This window comes from Cyprinus carpio, chromosome A3 (genome assembly GCF_018340385.1).
Source record: "Cyprinus carpio isolate SPL01 chromosome A3, ASM1834038v1, whole genome shotgun sequence".
NCBI lineage: Eukaryota > Metazoa > Chordata > Actinopteri > Cypriniformes > Cyprinidae > Cyprinus > Cyprinus carpio.
This window is the reverse complement of record NC_056574.1, coordinates 15,173,559-15,197,487: the sequence shown is the minus strand read 5'-3', so window position 1 is coordinate 15,197,487 and position 23,929 is coordinate 15,173,559. Positions and strand designations below refer to the sequence as shown.

The 23,929-nt window shown below is 38.8% G+C and overlaps 2 protein-coding genes and 1 long non-coding RNA gene across 3 annotated transcripts in view; 1 reads left to right on the top strand and 2 right to left on the bottom strand.

Annotated features, from left to right (window-relative positions):
* The window catches only part of dnm2a (dynamin 2a), a 42,006-nt gene extending 28,845 nt beyond the window's left edge, over positions 1-13,161 (top strand). The window contains 7 exon segments of the mRNA XM_042720174.1: positions 2,485-2,595; positions 4,574-4,683; positions 4,765-4,897; positions 5,921-6,085; positions 6,212-6,435; positions 7,210-7,446; positions 10,934-13,161. Coding sequence (XP_042576108.1) covers positions 2,485-2,595; positions 4,574-4,683; positions 4,765-4,897; positions 5,921-6,085; positions 6,212-6,435; positions 7,210-7,446; positions 10,934-11,003 — 1,050 coding nt within the window. The 3' untranslated portion in view covers positions 11,004-13,161.
* Positions 76-4,121, bottom strand: LOC109087392. Its single transcript, XR_002017370.2, has 2 exons — positions 3,818-4,121; positions 76-3,097 (listed from the first exon to the last, which is right to left on the bottom strand). It is a non-coding gene; the product is annotated as an uncharacterized LOC109087392 (long non-coding RNA).
* A 3,832-nt stretch (positions 13,162-16,993) lies between the features above and the next one.
* tmed1a (transmembrane p24 trafficking protein 1a) lies at positions 16,994-23,929 on the bottom strand. The gene is made up of 4 exons (XM_019097767.2): positions 23,487-23,929; positions 20,250-20,347; positions 18,554-18,740; positions 16,994-18,207 (listed from the first exon to the last, which is right to left on the bottom strand). The coding sequence occupies exons 1-4, from the start codon at positions 23,685-23,687 to the stop codon at positions 17,989-17,991; spliced, it is 705 nt and encodes a 234-aa protein (XP_018953312.1). The 5' UTR covers positions 23,688-23,929; the 3' UTR covers positions 16,994-17,988.

Sequence of the window (23,929 nt, the reverse complement as noted above, 5' to 3'; positions counted from 1 at the left end):
TGGATAATCAAAATATTGTCCAGCCCTACCTTAACAGTGAGTTGGTATTTAGTTGTTGATTTTTTTTTTTTTTTCCTTGGTGTGCCGGTAATGACCAGAATGTGGCAGTGTCGGGTTCCTTTTGCTAATCAATTGGCTTTAATTTAATAAATTAACTGCTCAACCTTTGAGAAATCCTTTCTGGGGCAAAGTTAATTGAGAGATTTCTATTGGAGTAATTAACAGTCGCCTCTCGCAGGTAATCATCTAATCATCTCGTCTTTAATTCAAAATCATCCCTTCTATCAACAAATGTCTGTTTAATGAAATCTCTGATCATATGTTGCCATTTCTTTGATTAACTTGTTGATAATTATGCATTTTAAATGTACACAATATTAGGATTAATTTGTTTAATTTAGAGAGACAGCAGTCAGAATGTGCAACGTGGAAGAACGGTGAAATCCAAACACAACAGAAAATAGGGTCATGCTCTCATTTTTTTTTCAGTTGTGGGTGGCAAAAGGGTAATTGGATCCATGTTAGAGAATACAGAGCCCAAGCCAGGCTGTGACCACAGATATTTGCTGGGTTTCTGTCTAATGAAAAGATATTCAAGAGCGTTTTTGTGGTCGTTTGTTCGGGTCGCTACAGTATATCCTAGCACGAGATGCCTGAGCCGTACTGTCCTGGTGTTTTTCTCCACTCATCAGTCTCTTCTGTCTTTTTCCCCTCTCAGAGATGGTTATCAGGTCTCTAGATTTCAGAAGGTTGATGGCATTTCCCCACCTAGGCAAACAATCTGTATAGCCTGTTATAGCTTTATGTCTGTGTTGTTTCTGTTGGCACTAACTCTAACTTTAACCCCCTCCTCTCAGTTTCACTCCGTTTTTACGGAGAACAAAGCAAAACGGAAAGGGAGAAAAGGGATGGCACTGTAGTACATTTTGTTGTGACATTTCTTTCTTGGAAATGGAAAGCGTTCAGTGTCATTGATGCTGTGGGGTATTACGATGTAAGATGTAGTACCAGAACGGAGCTGGAATGAGCATTAATAATGGAAATGAGATTCATTTTGATTCTGTTGACTTTACGAAACGGTGTAACCTCAAAAATAACACTGAAAATTCTTTACCAGTGAAATCTGAAAGCCCTTTCCCTCCCGTTTCCTTGACTAACCCTTTCTTCTCCAGCTTACGACCCGTTTACCTGTGTCTTCTTTCACTATTCCTTCCCGTTCAATAGGTTTTCACATTTGAGTGTACATCTTTCTCCATTTAACACCACTAACAGCATTCTCCTTTTTTTTTTTACCAACATGTAGGCTTTTTTTTTACTCACTAATTTGAGCCTAACATACCACTGCTGACCTCTGACCCCTGTTCTCTGGCATCCAGTGGGTCTGGATGGCATCTGCTGTCACGTTGCCCTGTACTTTAGAAGGAAATAATCCACAAGCACAACACAATTGTTCCTTTGTTCTTTTATTGTTGCTCTATTTCAAGACTTAAAGACACTCCCCAGTGGTTTTGTTAGTGTATATTTAGAGTTTCTAAAGCGTTTATTTGTAACTAAGCTTTAATTGCTGCCTTATGTTCTGACTACGTGCAGAGTTACGCTCGATACTGTAGTCCAGTGGTTCCCAACTGGTGAATCGCAACCTAACACTAAATCTAAATATGCATACAATTGTGTATATCAGGTTTAAAAAAAAGAACACTTTAAATCAAAAATCAGGGCATTTTTGCTAATACAGATACATTATGTTTTATGCATTTAAGTTGGTAAATCGCACTTCTGCTGTTGTTCATGCAGTTGCATTAATCACTTTTCCTGTTTAGCTATGAATATTCGTATGTTAATATTTTTGCATATTGATGGGCCCACATTTTCCACACTTCAGCAAATTTTCACGTACGAAATGCAATCATTTCAATTGAAATCCACACATTCGGGAATTGCGCGGCGAGGGCGTAAGATTTCCACATGCAGATTTCGCAACGGGTTCAACCTGGTCACGCAGATTCGCTTTGTAGACAAACATAAGGCTACTTGTTTTAAAAAAAGTGATTTCTGTGTTATACATTGCTAATATTAACAATGAAACTTAATAACAATTGACCTTTTTTGCCTGAATTTTTTTTTAACAGAACAATGGAACATTTTTACACACAACAAAAAATCAAAACAATGGACCTTTTTTTGCCTTTCGAAAATTTCGAAACCAGTTGAGAACCACTGCTGTAATGTACAAAGCAGAGCTATTTAGTTAATCACATTAGCCACCATAGAAGGCAACCAAACTTTGGCAGAGTTACACAAAATATTTCCACAACAGGTAAGCACCAAAGGTTTGCACAATAGGGTTTTCAGGTTTGTTCAGTATAGGGCACAAGCTTCCAGCACAAAGACTGTTGAGTGTACATGTGTGGATCTCATAAATTTTTCCCCCACTCTTTTGGCATGCCCTACACCCTCCGCCCCCCTCCACCCTCTGTCCCACAGGTGATCCGTAAAGGCTGGCTAACCCTCAACATCAGCATTATGAAGGGCGGCTCCAAGGCGTACTGGTTTGTCCTGACGGCCGAATCGCTGTCCTGGTACAAGGACGAGGAGGTGAGATCTGTTCTTCATTCCTCTTTTGCAGTCCCTCCCCCTATGGCTGTAGCTTAAAACCAGCTCCACTCACGTTGGGCTCGAACTCCATGTGTGTTTGAAATTTGTGCAAACGTTAGCTGTTTTCCAGAGTTCCTGTGGCTTGACTGGTAGAATGCAGTGCTAGTAACATCAAGGCCTTGGGTTTCATTCCCAGGGAGCACATAAATTTATGAATGTGTACTTCAATGCATTTGGCAGACGCTCCGAAGCAACTTCAATGTAAACGTCTCAATTTATTCCCCAAGAGAGATTGTTTATATGTTAAATCCCCCCGTCCAGCAGCGAATGGTAGAGTCCATTTGCTCGAGCCACGGGTGTGTGTGTCCCTGCCCAGCCTAACCAATGTGCGGACTACTGTTCAGCTGCAGCATGATGAACAGGTAGTCTGAACACTGGGCAGGCGGGGGGGAGGAAAGAGGGCGGCTGGACCGCAGGTCACTGCCCCGAGGACCGCACACGACTGCAGAGGAGAGTAAACAGTTCAGACAGACACACTGATAAAGCGCCAATCTTACTTAACCCGTCGAGTACTTATTTAAAATAGAGTAATACGAAATATTTCCAAAGTAAATGAAGGTTGTTATATAACCATTAAGATGTTTGGATTGCAACTTTGTTTCAGCAGCAAGTTTAGTTCTCAAAATCCCCATAAATCTGTTTCTCAATACTGTAAGACTGTCAAAAATATTGATATTTCAATCGTAAAGTATGATTTACATAGTTTACTGTATTTACATTGCATTAAAATAACAAGTCTAATGAAAATCATTGTGAATAATTTGGGAATGACAAAATTATGAAACAAAAAGGAAATGTAAAATGTTCGGACATACTACGTTAATGATAATTTCAGGGGAGAAAGCTTCATTCTCGTGAAAATAATGTTGCAGTGAAATAGGTTTTGTATTTTTTATTGCAAAAATATAACCTCTTTTGATTTTAAAGTGAAATTGCTGGTTTTGTTTAGGTTTTTACTTAGAAAAAGCTTTTTGTACCGAGTAATGAAGGCACACAAAGAATCAAGTAATTAAAGCTGGTCCGCTATGCCCCAAAAAATTATATTAAATATACTATGAATCTAAACATAATGAAATCGGTTGTAACAACATCAATGTGTATCCTAACATTACTTCTTGATAATTAGGAATTTGTTTCAAACGTATATATTCGGTATACTCACATCTCCGCTGCTGCGTGGCAAATGCATATTCCAGGCCTCTGAAGTTTCTTCACGAGGAATACAGAGCGTTTGCCATGATGGCTCCATTTTCGAATTCTGAACTGTGTGCAGTTTTCGCTCTTTACCATTGTTTTATGAATAATACTGAGAAATGTTCCGTTAGCAGTGGTTTTCGAAGTAAAGAGAAAGCGATAAATGAAGAAAAGAGAGGACGAAAGTAAAAAAGGGACGAAAGGGGAGGCAAAGTGACGTGGCAAGCGCGGTGAAATGTTCCAGCCGGGATCCGACTTTGGAATTTGCAGGAAATCGTACTGGGTTACTGGGGGTTGTTGTGTGTGTATATGAATGTGTGTGTGTGTTGGGGGCAGGGAAGTGTTCCTCTGAGTGATGTAACTGTTGGGGCCGTAGCTGTGCAGACATAAACGTTTCCAGATGCTGCTTCTCAACTCAACAGAACGAGTTGGCAGCATAAGTCCTCATCCAGACTCCTCCTCTTCTATTTCTTTTCTCTCTCTGTCTCACATCCCCCTCTCTGGCTTGGCAACCTGGTGGTCCTTCTTTAAAGCGACAATTCACTTCAAAATGAAAATGCGGTCATTTACTCCCTGTGATCACAAAAGCAGATGTTTTGGAAAATCTTCAATATATATTGTGATATATTGTATTCAGAATCTCAGAAATCTGCAGCTTTTGATACCACTGTGAAGCGGTTTATAAAATTGTTGTAACTCTTTCTCTCTCATCTCGCTCTACTAGGAAAAAGAGAAGAAATACATGCTTCCTCTGGACAACCTGAAGCTCAGAGACGTGGAGAAAGGCTTCATGTCTACCAAGCACATTTTTGCAGTCTTCAACACTGAGCAAAGGTCAGGGCTGATTGCAACTCTCAATGTTTGTGTATTTGTGTTTGGCGTTCGGCCACTTCATGTATTCGATCCCCCTCGCAGGAACGTGTATAAGGACTTGCGTCAGATCGAGCTGGCCTGTGATACGCAGGAGGACATGGACAGCTGGAAAGCCTCTTTTCTCCGAGCAGGCGTTTATAATGAAAAATAGGACTTTTGGTATCAGGATTTATTTGTCATTTGGTGCTTTTACATTTAACTTTCATGGTATCAGGGTTTATTTGTCATTTACACTTACACAGTCTCTTATGCTCACCCAAGGCTGAGTTTATTGAAAAAATACAGTACTGAGCATACAAAATGAAATAAAGAACTTTAGGAATCATGATATAATTATCAATTTGTCATTTTTTACCATTATAAAATTATAAACTTCTATTTTCTATCAATATTTGGTGCTTTTTTAGCATTATAAATGTCTTTCCTGTCACTTTTGATCAATTGAATGCATACTTGCTGAATAAAAGTATGACTTTCTTTCAAAAACAACATTACTGATGCCAAACTTTTGAACGGTAATGTATGTTATGAAATTAATAGTCGGAATGGTGGCGTTGCATCTAAGGCAAACATTAATATTATTATTGTTATATATACTTGGGGTTAGGGAGTTGAAAAAAACAGACTCATATTAGAACATGCATTTGTGTTATTGACTTGGTACCTGAAAATCTGCAGTTTGTTGAAGACAGGTATGCATTTATATTATTACTGTGTTATTACTATGTTATTACTTAGCAATTTTGCATAAGCAACAAGCCAGAAACACTCACTCCAAAACACATTAAAAACAACCAAAAAACATTAAAAAATAAACCTATCAAAACATGTAAAAATAAATCTCTTAAATCAGCTTAGCAACAACTTTTACACAGCTTTTACATGGGCAAACATCACTCACCTTGTCTAGTATCTAGTAAATAGTTAAAGTTGTTTTTCCCACCTATACAGTCTTGGTTTGGTCAGCAGAAGTTGTTTTAGAGGTAAAGAAAGGTTTTACATTTTGATGAAAAATGACAGAATTTTCTTTTTTATTTCCTAAGAATAGTGTTCACTCATCCACTAATCCACTCATGTATTAAAGATACAGGTCACTTTAGATGTTGTCGTTAAAATTCATGAAAAGTCCTAAAGTTTGATCAAAGGCAACAGATTAAATAAGTGATTGTAAAGAAACTGGGATGTGTGTGTTGTGTAGGTGGAGTCAGAAGACGCCACTCCAGCCGACACTTTCTCCATGGACCCTCAGCTGGAGAGGCAGGTGGAGACCATTCGTAACCTGGTGGACTCCTACACTAGTATCGTCAACAAGACCATCAGAGACCTCATGCCCAAGACTATCATGCATCTCATGATCAGCAGCGTAAGTCCACAACCGCTTGTGTTTTAAGCAGTTCATCTTGAAACATTTGTTGTACGTAGCTTATTGCAAACAGCCTCACCTCTTCCTTAACCTTTCCTTCCTGTTCTGTTGTCTTTCTGTCCCCAGGCGAAAGACTTCATCCACTCAGAGCTGCTGGCATACCTGTACTCCTCAGGAGATCAGAACAGTCTGATGGAGGAGTCTGCTGACCAGGCCCAGCGCAGAGACGAGATGCTGCGTATGTACCACGCCATAAAAGAGGCCCTCAGCATCATCGGTGACATCAGCACCAGCACTGTGTCCACTCCTGCGCCTCCGCCCGTCAACGATGGCTGGATTCCAGAGAATAGGTTAGAAAATGAACAGCATGCTGCTGTCTGGAAACAATTAGATTCCCATAACTGTGGTTTTCTATGTTTATAATGAAATATGAATACTTTTAATTATCTGATGGCACACACTACATCATAGTGCTGTAAAACTGCAAGTATCTTGATATTGAGTCCCATGGGTTCCTGAACATGATGGATGATGGGGTACGCTTGGCTTCAAATACTGCTCCAGTCCGCTGTTAGACGTAGTGTGGATCTAATGTGCAACAAGTGCACTGAGCTTTGGCATTCATTAGACCTGGGAAAGTTTTGCACATTTATTTGGCCAAGACCCCAAATGTGGGACAGGCCTTAACACTTTAAAGGCCCCAATGTAATTAAAGTGAAATTAAAGAACAAACTGTTAGAATTATATAACTTTGAACAAATATGTTTGGAGTTTGTTTCAGGAGTTTGAAACTGCTTGTGAACTGCAAAGTGAACTTTACGGAAAATTTTATATACATTTATATATTGTTGCATCGCATCACACCATGCTGCAAAAGCTGGATTTGTCATGTCCCGCCGCACTGCTTCCAGCGTAGACAGCATCACCTGATTATAATGGGTTCTATTGTCTTTTATTATGTCACTTCGCACCATGCCGCTCTCGTAGATGGTGTAGACATTGTGTAAGCGAAGAACTTCGTCATGAGTATATTGGGCATTAAGAGTTGTGTACTTCATAAACTTGTTTTAGTGTACTTCATAACTGTTTTAATATTATATTTCTTATTTTCCTGTTCTTTGTAGCCCCACCCCCCAGCGGAGACCGCCTACATCGGCCCCGCCCCCCAGCAGGCCTCCAGCAGTTAGAGGTCCAACACCAGGCCCGCCTTCTCTTAACCCCACCCCCTCTTTTGTAGCTCCACCCATTCCCTCTCGCCCAGGCCAGCCCATTAATGCCTTCGGCAACAGCAGCCTGGATCCTTTCAGTGCGCCTCCACAGATCCCCTCGCGCCCTGCCCGCATCCCTCCGGGCATCCCCAGGTAAGACACTTAACCATCTGTCACCTCCGTGAAGATGTGTAGACTCGCTGAGCCTGTGAGAACAAGCATCTTTTGTCTGAAGCTCAGAGGAGTGAACGTTTTTGAAAGAAAAAAAAGAAAAAAAACATTTGAACAAGGTTTGACTGATGTACTGTTTCTTCAGCTCTTATTCTTCTCTCACTAGCAGTCGCATTCAGCTGTTTTCTCCTGTCACACACTACTACTATTATTATTAGTAAAAACAAGTTTTTCCAGTGATGATCATTTCCTGTTTTGATCTCCTCTAATCTCGTCCTTTCTTCCTCTCTACTCATTTAGCGTCATCTTTTCATCTCTTCATATGTGTTCTCATCTAGACTTGTATCTCCTCATCACTTCTATTCTCGTCTCTTTTCTATTCTTATCTTATCTCTCTTTTTTCTTATCTCTTATTGTGATTTCTCACTTTGTCTCATCTGGTATTTTCTTATCTCATCTGTTCTGCACTCATCTCCTCCCTTCCTTTCTGCGTTGTCTCTTTTAATGTCATCTCGTTTCTTTTCTTCTATCCTCTTCATCTCTCATTTAGTCTCATCTAGCTCATCTGTCTAGTCTCTTCCTGTCCTTTCTTATCTTGTTTTGTCAAATTTAGTCTCTATTCTAGCCTTCTCTTCTGCTGTTGCGTGGCCTCATCTAGCAACTTCTCGTCTCACATAGTCCCACCTAACTTCTCGTCTCATCGCATCTCACCTTGTCACTTATCTCTTTTCATCTCTTCTTATCTTGTTTCTTCAATTTTTTTCTCATCTAACCTCCAGTTCTTGTTTATTCTCATTTACCTTAATCTAGCCTCTTCTCATCTGCTTCTCTTCTCTTATCTCTCATCTAGTCTCATCTTTTCGCATCTAGTCTCATCTCTTACATGGTGTTATCTACTCTTGTCTCCTCATCTTTTGTCTCGTCATCTTGTCTCATCTCCTCTTAGGTTGTCTCAACTCCCTCTCCTCATCTTTTGTCTCGTCATCTTGTCTCATCTCCTCTTAGGTTGTCTCAATTGTCTTTTCTCATCTCTTCTCGTCTAATCTCAGGTAGTCTCATCTAGTCTTGTCTCCTCATCTTTTGTCTCATCTCATCTGGTTTCATTAGCCACTTTTCCACTGTCGGGCCAGTGCGAGCGAGTGCTTTAAATGGGCCAGGTGGGGCTAATAGCCCTGTAGCACCGAGCCCAAAATCATGCTGCGTTTCCACTGTCGGGCCAGAAGCTCCGCAGCGCTTCACTAAAACCCGCCCTTTACACACCTCTCTGGAACAACGTCACGCAACCACATCATTTCACCGACAAAGAGAAGTTATCAGAAAAATGATAAGAAGTAAGTCACTGGAACAAGCGCGATCACAAAACGAACATAATAAAAGCGGTCATTTGTTTGCATGTTTTAATAAAGATTTAAAGCCAAAAGCATTGATGTTTTACAATAATAAGTGATACATTGACCATAATGAATACATTTTTCAGGATTAAAAATTAGTCACACAGAAATAAAGCGGTATGAACCGTTATTTCACAAAAGAAAGAAGACACATAGTCAAGTCTGTTTCTGTTTATTTGTAGTCACAGTATACATCACATTTAGAAAGAAAGATAATTTCTACATTCTTTCCATCAAAAAAATACGACCTGAGTAGCAGAGGGAGCTAACGAACAAAAACAATTATGATATTTTTATGACATACGCGGAGCTAAATTCTATTGTAATAGTCTGAATGAGAAGCTGACGTCTGATTTCTTCAAGCGGTTGTAGGCTATTTACCATATTTACTAATGGCTAGCATGCATAGTCTTTTGCGTCGCTTGTAAATATTTCTGCCTTGTATGGTGATCTTAATCCACATCGGATCTCAAACAGAAGTTATTTAAAACATTCACTGCTGTCTGAAAGTGAGTTTTGAGCTAAAATTATTGTAAAAGTCATTAATGCTGGTGTTTGCTGTTAACTTTCTGAAATGATCCGCGGCGCTGATGCTCTCCAGATGCAGAGAAACTCCATCTTTGTTCATAACCACTTTTCTAGCCCCAGCTGGCCCTCTTTGGCCCAAGGTTTTGTTGGGCCAAAAAACCCAGGCCGTTGGCCCCGAGGAAGCACCAACGAGGCACAGTCAAGCCCCGGAAGTCACAGTGGAAACGAGACTGGCACGCATTAGCACGCCCGCTTTTGGCCTGACAGTGGAAACGCGGCTATTAAGTATTGTCTCTCCTCGTCTTTTGTCTCTTCTCATCCTGTCTCATCTCATCTGGGGGTCAGTTGCATAAACATAGCCGCTATGTTAAGTGTCTTGAGAACTAGTTTGACCTACTAGCAGTTAGCAAAGGGGTAATCAGTCTTACTTTCGAATTAAAATTAGACCAGTCTACCTTTTTGCAACTGTTGAGGAAAAAAAAATTAGATGTCTAAAGTTTTAAGACTGGTCTCATTAACTCTTGTCTCTGCTCATCCTTTGTCTCTTGTCATCTTGTCTCATCAATTCTTGTCTTTCCTCATCTTGTCTCTTTTCATCTCTTCTAGTCTCATCTAGTCATCTCTTTTTGCTTCATCACATCTCCTTTTGTCTTTTTTCATCTCACCTAGTCTCTTGTCCTCTCATGTAGTCTCATCTAGTCTCGTCTCTGCTCAGCTCTTGTATTTTCTCGTCTCTTACGTGGTCTTATCTAGTCTTGTCTCTGCTCATCTTTTGTCTCTTGTCATCTTGTCTCATCAATACTTGTCTCTCCTTATCTTCTCTTTTCATCTTCTAGTCTCATTTAGTCATCGCTTCTTGCTTCATCACTTCTCCTTTTGTCTTTTCTCATCTCACCTAGTCTCATGTCCTCTCATGTAGTCTCATCTAGTCTCGTCTCTGCTCAGCTCTTGTCTTTTCTCGTCTCTTACGTGGTCTTGTCTCTGCTCATCTTTTGTCTCTTGTCATCTTGTCTCATCAATTCTTGTCTCTCCTCATCTTGTCTCTTTTCATCTCTTCTAGTCTCATCTAGTCATCTCTTTTTGCTTCTTCACATCTCCTTTTGTCTTTTCTCATCTCATCTAGTCTCATGTCCTCTCATGTAGTCTCATCTATCTAGACTCGTCTCTGTTCAGCTCCTGTCCTTTTCGTCTCTTACATGGTCTTATCTAGTCTTGTCTCTGCTTATCTTTTGTCTCTTGTCATCTTGTCTCATCAATTCTTGTCTCTCCTCATCTTGTCTCTTTTCATCTCTTCTAGTCTCATCTAGTCATCTCTCCTTTTGTCTTTTCTCATCTCCTCTAGTCAAATCTCCTCTCATGTAGTCTCACCTCTTCTTTTCTCTTCTTATTTCGTCTCATCTAGTCTCAATCCCTCCTCATCATGTATCTTTTCATGTCTTCTAGTCTCATCTCTTCTCTTTTTCGTCTTGTCTACTCCCTTCTCCTCCATCATTTATCTGTGGTTGTGGGTATGTCTCAACTCTGTTTCTCACTCTTTTCTCCTCCTGCAGCAGAAGACCCCCTGGCGCTCCCAACCGGCCCACCATTATCCGCCCCGCCGAGCCCTCCCTTCTAGACTAGACCCATGCACTGGCCAACATAGGCTGACAGAAAGAAAGAAAGAAAGAGAGAGAGAAAGGAAGGAAGGGGTGGAGAACTGCACTGAAATGTGCACGTGTGTCTACACATACAGCCTCACCAATAAACCTAAATAATCCACTCAAACTGTCCTCTGATCAGCGCTGCTAATCACATCCTTACTTTTAAAGCCCAGAGGTCTAAATTAAGCACATAAATATTCAAATAAAATGGTTGTTGTTGCTATTATTTTGTTAAACTATAGAGTGAACTGAAGGGTGTAGTGGCCTCCAACTTTCAGTCATTTCATCACTCACATAGGTCAGGTGACCACCAGGGGGTATCCTACTCAAGACTCATTATGCCTCCTCCCTGACTAGTGGTTTAATGTGGGATTATATGTATACAAGCACTGTGCAAGCTAGTTGCTGCTAAACTAGCCTGTCTTCTTCCTGTTCTTTGGTAACTTAAAGGTGGTTGAAGATTCTTTCGCGTTATAGACACACTTCATGTGTTTTTTGTTTTCATTCTGTGTTTTCTTGACTCTCTAACTGGATATGCTGAAATAAGACACCGTGACTGCTGTTATTACTGCTATGTGGGATTGATTTTGATTTGATTTCTTTTTTTTTTTTTTTTTTTATGTTCGGTTGGCTGTTTGTTATGTTTGATGCCCTTCAAAACGGCACTTAGTACCAAGAGACTGTTAATTATGACACAGTAGCAGCTAACCAATCAGAAAAATGCAAACATACAAGTTCATAATGCAAAAACCTAGATGTTAACGCTCATGTTTGGTGTTAACTGGCAACATTCTGTTGGGTCCGGAAATTTGGTTTTTGAAAAGCACTTCTGGTTTTCTTGTGATGGGAATTTCTTAGGTAGTCGGAGCAGAAGGTGCAATTTGTATGAAAATCTCTGTAATGATCTGTTTATATAAATAATAATTTGTGTATATGAATATAATCCTGGAAAGCATGGTAACCACTCGTGACGGGCCGACCCGTCAGAGCTCAGGTAACATCCGACTCCAAATCTGATAACAGTTTATGCTAGCTTAGCATTCTGATCATTGTAACTTAAATTAATTGGCAAGGCCTTATGGCGTGCTTTTATTTTCGCATTCAGGGATGGTAAGGGTCAGGGGAGCATTTATGAGCGGGAAGAACAACTGGAAGTAGGAATGCACTCAAACACAAGGTCAATGAACATGGTACATGCAGGTGTATTTGGGGTTGTAGGGCGTTTGCTTTATGGAACCAGTCCGTTCTCGCCTACAAAGACACAGTGAACTTTCTGACCGCAAAAAAAAACAACAACAAAAAAACGGTGAACCTTTAACATAGAGATCATAATAAATGTATTCCTGAGTGTATTATTTATAACCTGGGCATTTTTCACAAACTGTTTGCTTCGGATTAGAACGACAGTTATTCTTCGCTAATGACAGATTTATGCCCCGTCATTTGCGTTAACAATGGTTGAACTGAATTCAGAGTGAAAGCGGTCCAGCGGGTTTCCTGTTGATCCTGTTTTGATTGCAGAATCTTTGCCGTTTGCTTTTATTGATGTGCGTGCAAAGAAATGGGCCGTGACAAATTTTGTTTTCTTGATTTACTTGAGGATAAGAATAGGGATTTTGGTGGGCGGGTCTTTGATTTTAGCGCCGATTTGTCTGTAAATAATCAAAGGCTTGGAGTCAGGCTTGAGATTAAACTTAAAAATTAGCTCCAGATATCAGGGCCGAACGCTCTTAAATCACTCCTGTGTGTTATGGCTACAGTGATGGCAACCACTGCTTCTTCTTCAGTCAGTTCAAGGCTTGAATTAAAATCTTATCCAGCTGTATCCTTTCCGGTTTTAAATTACTTCAACATCTGTTGAGAACTGGATGAAGCCCTGATCATTGCAGCCATAACTTTTCCTCTGGTCTTTTCTCATGGTGACCCGATCCCCATCTCTCCCTCTAATAACTGTGTCCTTTTGTATGGAGTAAGGGACTGAGGACATATTTAGCATTCTTTTTTATGCTGTTGGAATAACAAATAATTGTCAAGTGCCTGTGTAGGAATTAAAATGGACTTGGAGCAAAATGCACATTGAGAATTGGAAGTGAGATGATAATAAAAGGTGTTGTGTATAATAAAGATCTGGCACTCTGGTGGTCGGTGTTTCCTTGTGTCACGTCTCCTCGCTTTCTCCTTGATTAACCATGACATGTCTCTCCCAGCATGCATCTCTTCCTCTTGGTGTACTCGTAGAAATAAATCAAATGTAGGGTGTCTCGATTATCTGTGACTGCATCCGAAACCACATGCCCTTCTTTTGAAGGAGTACTTGCTTTGTAGCTGTTAAAAAAAAGTATTTTCGATACAGTATAAAGTATGAATATGCAACATAATCTCATAGCAGGTTTTTTTACTATTTTACATTTTGGCGAATTGGTGGCTAATTTGTTTGAATTCATGCGATTTCATTTGTATGTTTTCATATGATCTACTTAGGCCCATTTGATGGTTATGTTTAGGGGTGGACATTCATGCTTACTTTTTTCCCAAAAAAAAAACTTTATTTTACAATTAAATCATACAAATAAACACAAAAACACAAACTAAAAAAAAAACTTTAAAAAAAGGTTAAATTTTCTTGTGTATAGTTGTATAGCTTTTTTTATGAAAATAGTTCATAAACAGAGTTGACCCTTTAAGTAAAAATATTGTAAAGTAACAGAATTGACAGAATTATCTGGTGGACTGTCAATTTTGTTACTCTGTTGTCAGCATGTTTACTCTACCTTGGTAACAGAGTTTGACGGTAACAGAATTGACAATTTTATTTTTGCCAAAAACTCCACTTGCTAGCAAAAATGCTAAGAGCACATGGCACTAATAAAATCATGATTTAAATACCTTTTATATAACCCAATTTGTGATCAGTAATAAATATTGTTTTCCTTTTGATATTGTGGTAACAGCGTTGACATTCTTCAAAATAACTCTAGGTATAAGAACTTTTTAGATTAAAATATTTTCTCAGAGAGAGCACACAGACTTTTCAGGGCTTCAGATCTTATCAGTGAGGGAAAATGTCATCATTTCCTGTATTTTACATAGTTGTGGGAGATAATTCCACCAATTTAAAGGCAAAATATGGTATGGTAACAGAGTTGATGCAAGATTTATGAACACACGTTTTTATAAGAAAACTATTAAAAGTTATTTTTAAACAATTTAAAGGGATACTCCATCCCAAAATGAAAATTTTGTCATTTATCACTTACCCCTGTGTCGTTCCAAACCTTTAAAAGCTTCGTTCATCTTTGGAACACAATTTAAGATATTTTGGATGAAAACCGGTAGACTTGAGACTGTCCAAAATACCAACAAATAAACAACACCAACAACCACAAAAGTATGAAAAGCATCGTCAGAATAGTCCATCTGCCATCAGTGATTCAACCGTAACGTTATGAAGCGACGAGAATATTTTCATTTTCTTCGGGTACAAAAAGTAATGACTATTCAACAGTTCCTCTCCTCTGTGTCTCTCCAAATCAGCATAGCGCCATTTTGCTGACACAGAAGAGCGTACGCCGCCTGCGTACTGCTCAGAATTGCCAAAATGGCAAAAAAAATTTATTTGTGTACAAAAAGTATTCTCGTCGCTTCATAACGTTACGGTTGAATCACTGATGGCAGATGGACTATTCTGACGATGCTTTTCATACTTTTCTGGACCTTGGCAGTGTTGTTTACTTGGCAGTCTATGGGACAGTCTCAAGCCTCCAGGTTTTCATCCAAAATATCCTAAATTGTGTTCTGAAGACGAACGAAGCTTTTAAAGGTTTGGAATGACATTGGGGTAAGTGATTAATGACAAAATTTTCATTTTGCGGTGGAGTAACCCTTTAATGTTGTAGAATTAAGTAAATTAGTATTTAGGGCTTTTATATATAAAATGAATGAAATATTACAAAAAGAAAAGTACAATAAAATAATTTGATTACACAATACATGATGGAAAAAAATGCATTCTCATTAGGACAACAAGAAATCATGATTTTGAGCTATTTAAGATACTTTTTACACAAATTATTATATTGTTATTGACTAACATCTTGTAATTCATAAAAATAAGTAACAAATTATTAAAATAATTAAATGTAACCATTTGAAAAAAGCTGAAAAAAAAAATGACTTCGGACACCAAATGTACCAGCTATTATAGAATTACCCGTGTAATGAGCTGATGAGTCACATTTGCAGAGTTGAGGGTCTCAACAGGATATATTGAACCATTACCGCTTCTTCCTCTGTGAAGCTAACCTTTTACATATGACTCATGAGCAAGTTTCCTTAGTGGAAGTAAAAAAAAAGAAAAGAAGTTGTTCTACAGAAGACCACATCTGAATAATGACCAGTGTTTTTTATTATCACCATGTAATTTCATGAGTAATGTGCAGCTCATATTTATCAGCTTTTCTTTCAGTATCATATGTTTCTACATTGCAATAAGCAGTTTCACAAATTTTGAGATATTAATCTACCCCCAACTCTCCCTCCACATTCACAGCTTCTACGATCATAATGAAAACCCCAGTATAGCTCATCAGAGAGTTACTGTAAACATACATGTTTCACTTTGTACAGGATGCAAATGTAATTCTCACTGCTGATCTGTGCTTTTGGTTGCGGTTGTTGAACAGACGTCCACCTCCCCGACGGCCAGAGAACTAATGGTGAAGCTGATCCGGTGCTCTGGAGGAGGATCACCATATGGCTGCTCTACAGCACCATGAGGACATGATGCCTGTTTCTATAGGATACGGAAGGAAGAATCATGACAAAATGTCAACTTAAATTTTACTATGCGATTTAAAAATTTGACTGGTCTTACACAGTCTTGTTTGAACTTTTCTCTCATCTTGACCTGAAAAGGTGCTGACTTACCTTTTTAGTGGTCTTGATTCTAGAAGTAGTTTTTCCAATTCAGTTTCTCCATAGATTAAATAGATAAAGTTCTAAGTGTTGAACCAAATCAAACCAGCTCAGAATTGCAACATTAAAAACTTTGATTTTAAACAAAACCAGGTATGAAGCACTGTGAATAATGATGAATCTGATATAATGTTACAATGTGAAACCATTGACTTGGAGTCACTGATTGTACGTATTAAAACTGTATAATTAACTTTTTTTCCACAACTTTAGAAATATTTACGAAGGTATAGAAGAAATAGAGTGCTGCAGTGATGATGTACTGTATTTTTGTAGGCCAACCCATGAGTTTGCATAACCCTGGTTCCCTCGACAAAAGCCAAATAGAATTTTTCCAATGGCTTTTGGATTACTACAAAAAAATAAACTCTGTTACCAACAAAAGCTTATGATTCTTACACATTTGGTTCATCATAAAACTCTTCACACATGAACACAACTGAATTTTAAAGCTATATTTTAGGCTAGAAACTAACTACACCAGGGTCACATGACTTCAGTGTCACCGTGAGTAGATGAGTTGGCGCGATGACATTTAATGTCCCCAACAACCATTTAACTATTTAGTCCCATTTAACCATTTGTGTATTTACTTTTTATGCCATAGAATGAAATGTGTAAACATGAGCTTGTGTTCACCACAGACCTTATTTCAATCAAAAACCCTCAATGTGATCGAACCGAAGTGGTAAAATGCGAACTTAGTTCCAGGTTTTGGCCTACAAAGTTACAACAGAGAGTGTGCTCCACTACACTTTTAGACACCCTTTGGTAAACTTCCCTAAGCACGTCCCCTCTTCCTCTTCTTACACCGTTTACTGTATTGATTATCAGAAATTCAAATGATAAACAGCTTTAGACATTCGAGTCAACAAGATGAAGGAGTTTCCAACAGTAGCAAGCACTGAAGCGATGACGTATATTTGAGTCAACAAGATGAAGGGAAGTTAGAAAGAGAAGGGGATAAAAAGCAAAGTTGAATGCATCCAGGGGATCTTACATGTAATCTGCAATGCTTTATGGGAGTGGGTGGCTCCTGCCAGATCAGGACCAGAATATGATTGGTTAGCAAGGCACATGTGACCCAACTTCCCATAAGTTGGTTTACAATGATGACCTAAGTGTCAAATTTCTACTAAATAAATGATGTCATTAGCTAAGCATCATGCCTGTGAATTATTTCATTGAACTCTGGGGACTCTTATTTATAGGTAGTTTAAGGTTGTACAGAATTTTTACTAGGCTTCTTGTTTAATGAAAATACTTGTATATTGTTTCATGGTGATGGAAGAATATAAGAAACACTGAAAATTAATTAACCTACAGATTAACCTGTAGAAACAAAGAGATGAATGGCAACAATCTTGAAAGTATTGTTATAAAACAATGTGATTCTGATTCCCACAATACAGTAATAACTCAGTTCATTTCAGTCAGCAACTGACTTACAAATGTAAGATGAATAACCCAGATGAGTTTTAAATTCATTTTGCATTTGCACTTGCTATGCCACATACGACTGAGCTGCATTTGTTCCAAATGAGATGCTAATGTGCTGTATAATAAAACCATTCAAAGCAAAACACTCCCTTGGATTTTTATTTTACTGCCATATAAATCCATAATAAATGTCAATCGCAATGTTATTTATTTCAAAACTCTTATAAATTATTTTAATCACAGTATTTTAAAAGTCAAGTACAAAATTACATTCAAATGTTCCTAAAGTACTTCAAGTAAATTTAGTGTTCAGCAGTGTTAGCGCTCTAAAGAAAACTCTTATCATTAAAACTGTGAGAAATGGTACATGGTCAAGCTCCAAGATTTCAGATTCACTGATAGCTCTAAACACTTCAATTCTGACATAAACTAGAGGGGTATTTTTTGGACCTGAGAGTTTCCGCATGTCATAATTTCCAGAATCCATTAGTTTGTATGTTTTGTTAACAGTGCACAAAGTGTTCCAGCATCTTCTCTCCAGTTCATCTCTGCTATGTTCGAACTCTGTGTTTGTCACTGAATAATCTGCGTAACGTGTAGACCTGGGTGAGGGCCACACTGACCATGACCAACAGACTGACGCTGGACCAGAAAGAAACCCGCCACAGGTTATCCTCCAGCAGGTAACGGTCACGGGCTTCGAACGCCCGCAGCGTCGTCTGCAGCTGACGGCTTCGCTCCAGGTTCTTGTGCACAGTGTCCATCGAGTCCTGTGCGGTGAGAAAAAACATGAGTGAAACATAGCTTCCCACACAACATTTTTATAACATAGCATTTTGGTTGCAGGTGATCAGTGCCAAAACTAGAACTTTGAGGAAAATTTTAACTGCAAATAATTTTCTTAATTGCATTCAACTATTTAAAAAATGTTCTGAAAACATTGTGAAAATACCAGTCATGGTAGCTTTTCTCTAACCCTAATAAAGCCTACTGTAAATTATCAAAATAATAAAAACAACCTGGAACCTTTATCATGCACACGATCCACATATACTTCCTACAAAAGTTGTAAACTGGATACAGGCAGATGTGTGAAGGGATATATGATCTGTGTACCCTGATATCCTCCAGTTTGTACTCCAGCGAGTCCTCTGGTTCAGCCAGAGCATCCCAGTCTTCGTCGTCCTCATCCTCCTCCTCTGGTCCATCCACGATCACCTCCACATACACCATCTTCTCTGAAATATGGCTAAAGCTGTTGTCAAAGCAAATCCTGTAGTCGCCCTCCTCAGTGAGGTCCACCCTAACAGCAAACCCCCAACACACCCAAGCAAGATTACTATAATGCACATATCATGACTTAAAGACAACTTTTGATATATTAGATCATAAAAAAGTTTTTTTTTCTTTTTTTTTTTTCACACAAAAAACATTCTTCAAAATATCTTGTGTTCATAGTCAGACCTAAAGAAGCTTATTTCTGCCACAGATTAAAAATATTTAAAAGTTAATTGCTGCTTTTTTCCCCCTCACAGTTCTCATACATTTTTTCTTGCAATTTTGAGTTTATACCTCACAATCTAGAATTTATTTATTTGTCTTTCAGAATTGCACATTTTTATCTTGCAATTCACCCTTCACCGGGAGTGTGATTGACAGGCAATGAGAGAGGATCAGTTGAAAGGCCGCTTGAACTGTGGCACTACAGTGATCTGTCACTACAGATTAAAGAGCCACAAAATGGTATTTATTGTTGAATTTATTAAATAACTGTCAAAATTTGAAAGCTGACACTTGAAAGCTTTGTTTCACACGAAGAGTAACCTGCTCTGTCTTGTCTTTCGGCACATTTTCAGTGTCCTCTTTGCTCCGTGAATTTTCACTGCATGAAAACATGATGTGTAGTTTGAGAGCACCATGGCTCGTCAGACGCAGCAACAGAAACTAAGGAGGACGGGTCTTTGTGAAGCGTCAATAGCAAGTTGCCATCTCACAGCAATTTTCAGATTTTACAATTTTGAGTTGTTTTCTTGGAATTCTGACAGTACATCCTGCAATTCTAATAAAAAAATGTCAAGATTAACTAAATTTTTGATTGCAAGTAAACTCAGAATTTCGAGAAACAAAAAGTCAAAATTCAAGATTGTAAACTCAGAATTCAGAGAAACAAAAAGTCAAAATTCAAAATTGTAAACAGAATTCAGAGAAACAAAGTCAAAATTCAAGATTGTAAACTTAGAATTCAGAGAAAGTCAAAATTGTGAGGTGTATATGCAACCCCCCCCCAAAAAAAAATACAATAAATAAATGCAAATTGCAAGATGTAAACTCAGAACTCAAAAGTCAAAATTATGAGATTATCGGTTCACGTTTCTCGGAAATCTGATGTTTTGATGGAAAAACATCAGAATTCCGAGTGCAATTTTATAACTCACATTTTTTAGAAAAAGTCAGAATTGTTATTTAAAATAAAGCCGCAATTACCTTTTTAATATTTTTATTTTGTGAAGAAAATAAGCTTCCATACAAACCGGTTTGGAATGACAGAGTAAATAATAACAGAACTAACACTTTTGAGTGGACTAACCCTTTAAGTACGCTTTAAAAAGCATTACTTTTCAGTTGACTACCTAGTCACATTCAGTAAACAGGCAACTGTTTTCTGTAAATTCAGTTGTGGTCACTGTAAGCTCTGCAGGAAGCATGCAGTTTTGCAGCAGAGGACTTGCAAATACTGTGGGTTATGACAGTCCGAAACTATGAGTAAATGTGTAAACGTTTGCCTATGTGCACTATGGGATGTGAAGCTTACGTGTGTATGCCGTCTGATTTTCTGAAGTCAGAGACCAGTCTGTACCCGCTCGGGGAGATCAGAGTGAAGCCGATGTCCAGCCCTGAGCCTGCAATGACCTGCAGACACACAGATGTATTAATGGCAGGGTGATACTGTAAATGAAACGGTGTTCACAACCCATTTTATTTCTTTAACGTGACGTGTACCCAAGTGCAACAGGATAATAATTAGGAGATTATATATATATATATATATAATTATAATTGTGGGACACATGATTTCAAGTTTTTTTTGTCTCTAAATGTGTGATATTTTTTTTTTTTATAATGTATTAATAAAAGGTTGGATTTTTTCTCTTTTTTTGCATTTGGGTTCTATGTTGTCTAAAAAAAAAAGGAGAATTTTTAGAAGTCCACGCCACATCTTAAACAGGGGTGTCAATAATTGTGGCAGGGCACTGTATGTGTTTATAGATGTGGTCGTGGACTTCTAAAAATTCTCCTTTTTTTATAGACAACATAGAACCCAAATGCAAAAAAAGAGAAAAATCCAACCTTTTATTTAAGTACATTACTTTGGTGGTAAAAAAAAAAAAATCACAGATTTAGAAATAAAAAAAAATTAAATCATGTGTCCCACAATTATTGGAACCCCTGATGTTAATACTTTGTACAACCCCTTTTTGCCAACAAGACAGCCCTTAATCTCCTCCTATAACATTTCACAAGATTGGAGAACAGAGAGAGAGGGATCTTTGACCATTCTTCTTTGCACAATCTTTCTAGATCATCCAGTGTCCTGGGTCCTCTCTTATGCACTCTCCTCTTTAGCTCGCCCCACAGGTTTTCGATTGGGTTGAGTTCTGGGGACTGAGATGGCCATGGGAGGACCTTGAGTTTGTGACTGCTGAACCATTTTTGTGTAGATTTTGCCACGTTTTGGATCATTATCCTGCTTAAAGACCCAATGACGACCCATCTTCAGCTTTCTGGCAGAGGCCATCAGGTTTTTATTTAAAATGTCCTGGTAGTTCAAAGGCGTTCATAATGCCATGCACCCTAACAAGGTTCCCAGGGCCTTTGGAAGAGAAACAGGCCCACAGCATCACAGATCCTCCACCATACTTCATGGTGGGCATGAGGTGCTTTTCGGCATACTCATCTTTTGTTTTACGCCAGACCCACTTAGAGTGTTTGTTGCCAAAAAGCTCAATCTTAGTCTCATCTGACCAAAGCACACGATCCCAGTTGAAGTCCCAGTGCTGCTTAGCAAACTCCAGACGTTTACGTTTGTGAGTGTTAGTGAGAAAAGGCTTTTTCCTTGCATGCCTCCCAAACAGCTTGTTGGCACGTAGAGAGCGTCTGATGGTTGTTTTGGAGACTTTGTGACCCCAAGATGCCACTCTTTGATGCAATTCTGTGACAGTGAGCTTAGGACTTTTTTTTACTTCTCTTACCATCCTCCTCACTGTGCGTTGTGGCAAGATAAACTTGGGACCTCTTCCAGCCTTGTTTGTCTCTGTTCCAGTTGTTTTAAACTTCTTAAAGATTCCTCTGACTGTAGATACGGGCAAGTTAAGGCGAGTGTCTATTTTCTTGTAGCCATTGCCTGACTTATGAAGGTCGACACACATCTGCCTTACTTGAATGGTGTGTTCTCTTGTCTTTGCCATGTTGACAAATGGGTAAGAGAATAAGGCCTCTGTGTCACGTCATATTTATACCCCAGGTCATGAATTACTAATTAAAAGTTCCTAGATACCCTGACCAACTTTAGCAACTACAGAAAAAAAATCAATAAAATTTTTCAGCGGAATTGTTAGGGGTGCCAATAATTGTGGGACACATGATTTCAAGTTTTTTTTGTCTCTAAATGTGTGATTTTTTTTTTACCACCAAAGTAATGTACTTAAATAAAAGGTTGGATTTTTCTCTTTTTTTGTGCATTTGGGTTCTATGTTGTTTAAAAAAAAAGAGAATTTTTGAATTTATTTTTATTTGATCAGGGACAATGCACAGACCACGGGACAATGCACATCTTAAACATTAGTCTAAAAAAGAAGGATGTCATGTGTCAAAAAAATGCTAATTTCGCAGTCCCTGGACAGGTAGATGTTTATAGGCCCTACGTACAAAAGTTCATAAAAACATATATAATACATACATATCATTACTTTACTATCATATATCCACTTCAGGAATCTATCACTCACTCATCACTTACTCACTCACTCAGAATTTACACGTTCATAAATAATAACCACTGTTTGGACAGGGGTGTCAATCTTGTGGAGGGCAAACTACTAATATATATATATATATATAACCCCTGCCATATATATATATACTATATATACCATTTCCACTGACTTCTCTGCAAACTACTAAAGACTTCAACCCCTGCCATTACTATGACTGTCTCTACCACATGTCCTTTTTTCCCAGATTCAAATTAGAGACCTCCTATCTTCCACTGACTGATAAAGAAGCCCATTGATGAGTCAGTGTGCTGTTACTAGAGATAAAGTGTGGCAAACAGTAACCATGCAGCACTTGAGAGAGCGTGATCCTTCTGGCAGAGAGAAATGAGCTTTGGGCCGGGTCAGATGTCCCGCAGCTGTGCCTGTTTTTAACGTAAAGCGGGATGGCTCCACAAACACACCCCAGACATGCGGCAGAGTGAATCTTCTGAGAAAAGAACCCAACACAGGACTGGACTAGAATAACTAAAAGACAGTAGCTCCTGTGAGTGATACCTAAAGTAAACAGGACTGAATGAGGATTGCTCAAGTCCTCGGTAGGCCTATGCAATTGACTTTCAATAATATTGAACGTCCCACCAGAGCTTCAGAGAGGAGCCACATTAAAAAAAAAAAAAAAGAAAGAAAGAAAGAAACAAGCACAAGCTGTTCATGTTATATTAGTATATGATCACAGGAGACTGTGCCTATGACTTCATAAGTACAGTCATTCATAAATGCACTTTGACCTAAACATGAACCAGTAAATGGAAATGTCCTGCTACTTCCTGATCATGACTGTTAAGCAAAACTGCAATGTAATGCAGCAGTTACTAAGAATCTTACGAATAAATGATAAATTATATTTGAACAAAAACTATTATAGCCTAAACCAAAAACTAGACAGTTACTTCTACTTCTCAAATTTGCTGACTAGTGAGGCCTCATTTCAAACAGGTTATCGATTTAAATAATTTAAACGAAATAACTGAAATACTTTAACATATTTTATTGACCTGGTACTCCACTTCCATGCTGCCGTTCTGAGTGGCTGTTTGGAAGAAGCACTCGGTTGCTCCGGCAGGCAGAAGGAAAGTAAACTCGGTGTCCTTTTTCTGTCCGAACGCGAATCCCAAATCCACGCTGAGCGTCAGAGAGAGCAGCAAACACACTACGAGACGCGTCTCTTTAAACCTCTCCATTACTTTGCTCTTCATAAACACACTAGAGCAGCTGTTGCACTTCGAGCGGCGCGAACACACCAGGAGCCTATCATTGCCTTCTACTACACTGCAACAGCATGGTTTGGACTCTCGTGAACTTGCCGTGACAAACAGACGCGTTTGAAGTTTGACAGCTTCGTTGAAAATGGACGCGTTGTAGTTTGCCCGCGTCGCGTAAAACGCGCAAACAGCCTCGCTGATTTGTCCACTGGGTTCCCACGTCAAGATTCAACGCG

Excerpts from the sequence above, each read along its gene's own strand:
- tmed1a (XM_019097767.2), bottom strand. The coding sequence starts at position 23,687 with ATGAAGAGCAAAGTAATGGAGAGGTTTAAAGAGACGCGTCTCGTAGTG. Across the intron at positions 20,348-23,486 it reads GCATGGAAGTGGAGTACCAG|GTCATTGCAGGCTCAGGGCT; the intron begins GTCAATAAAATA and ends GTGTGTCTGCAG. Across the intron at positions 18,208-18,553 it reads ACAAACTGGAGGATATCAGG|GACTCGATGGACACTGTGCA; the intron begins GTACACAGATCA and ends CTCACCGCACAG.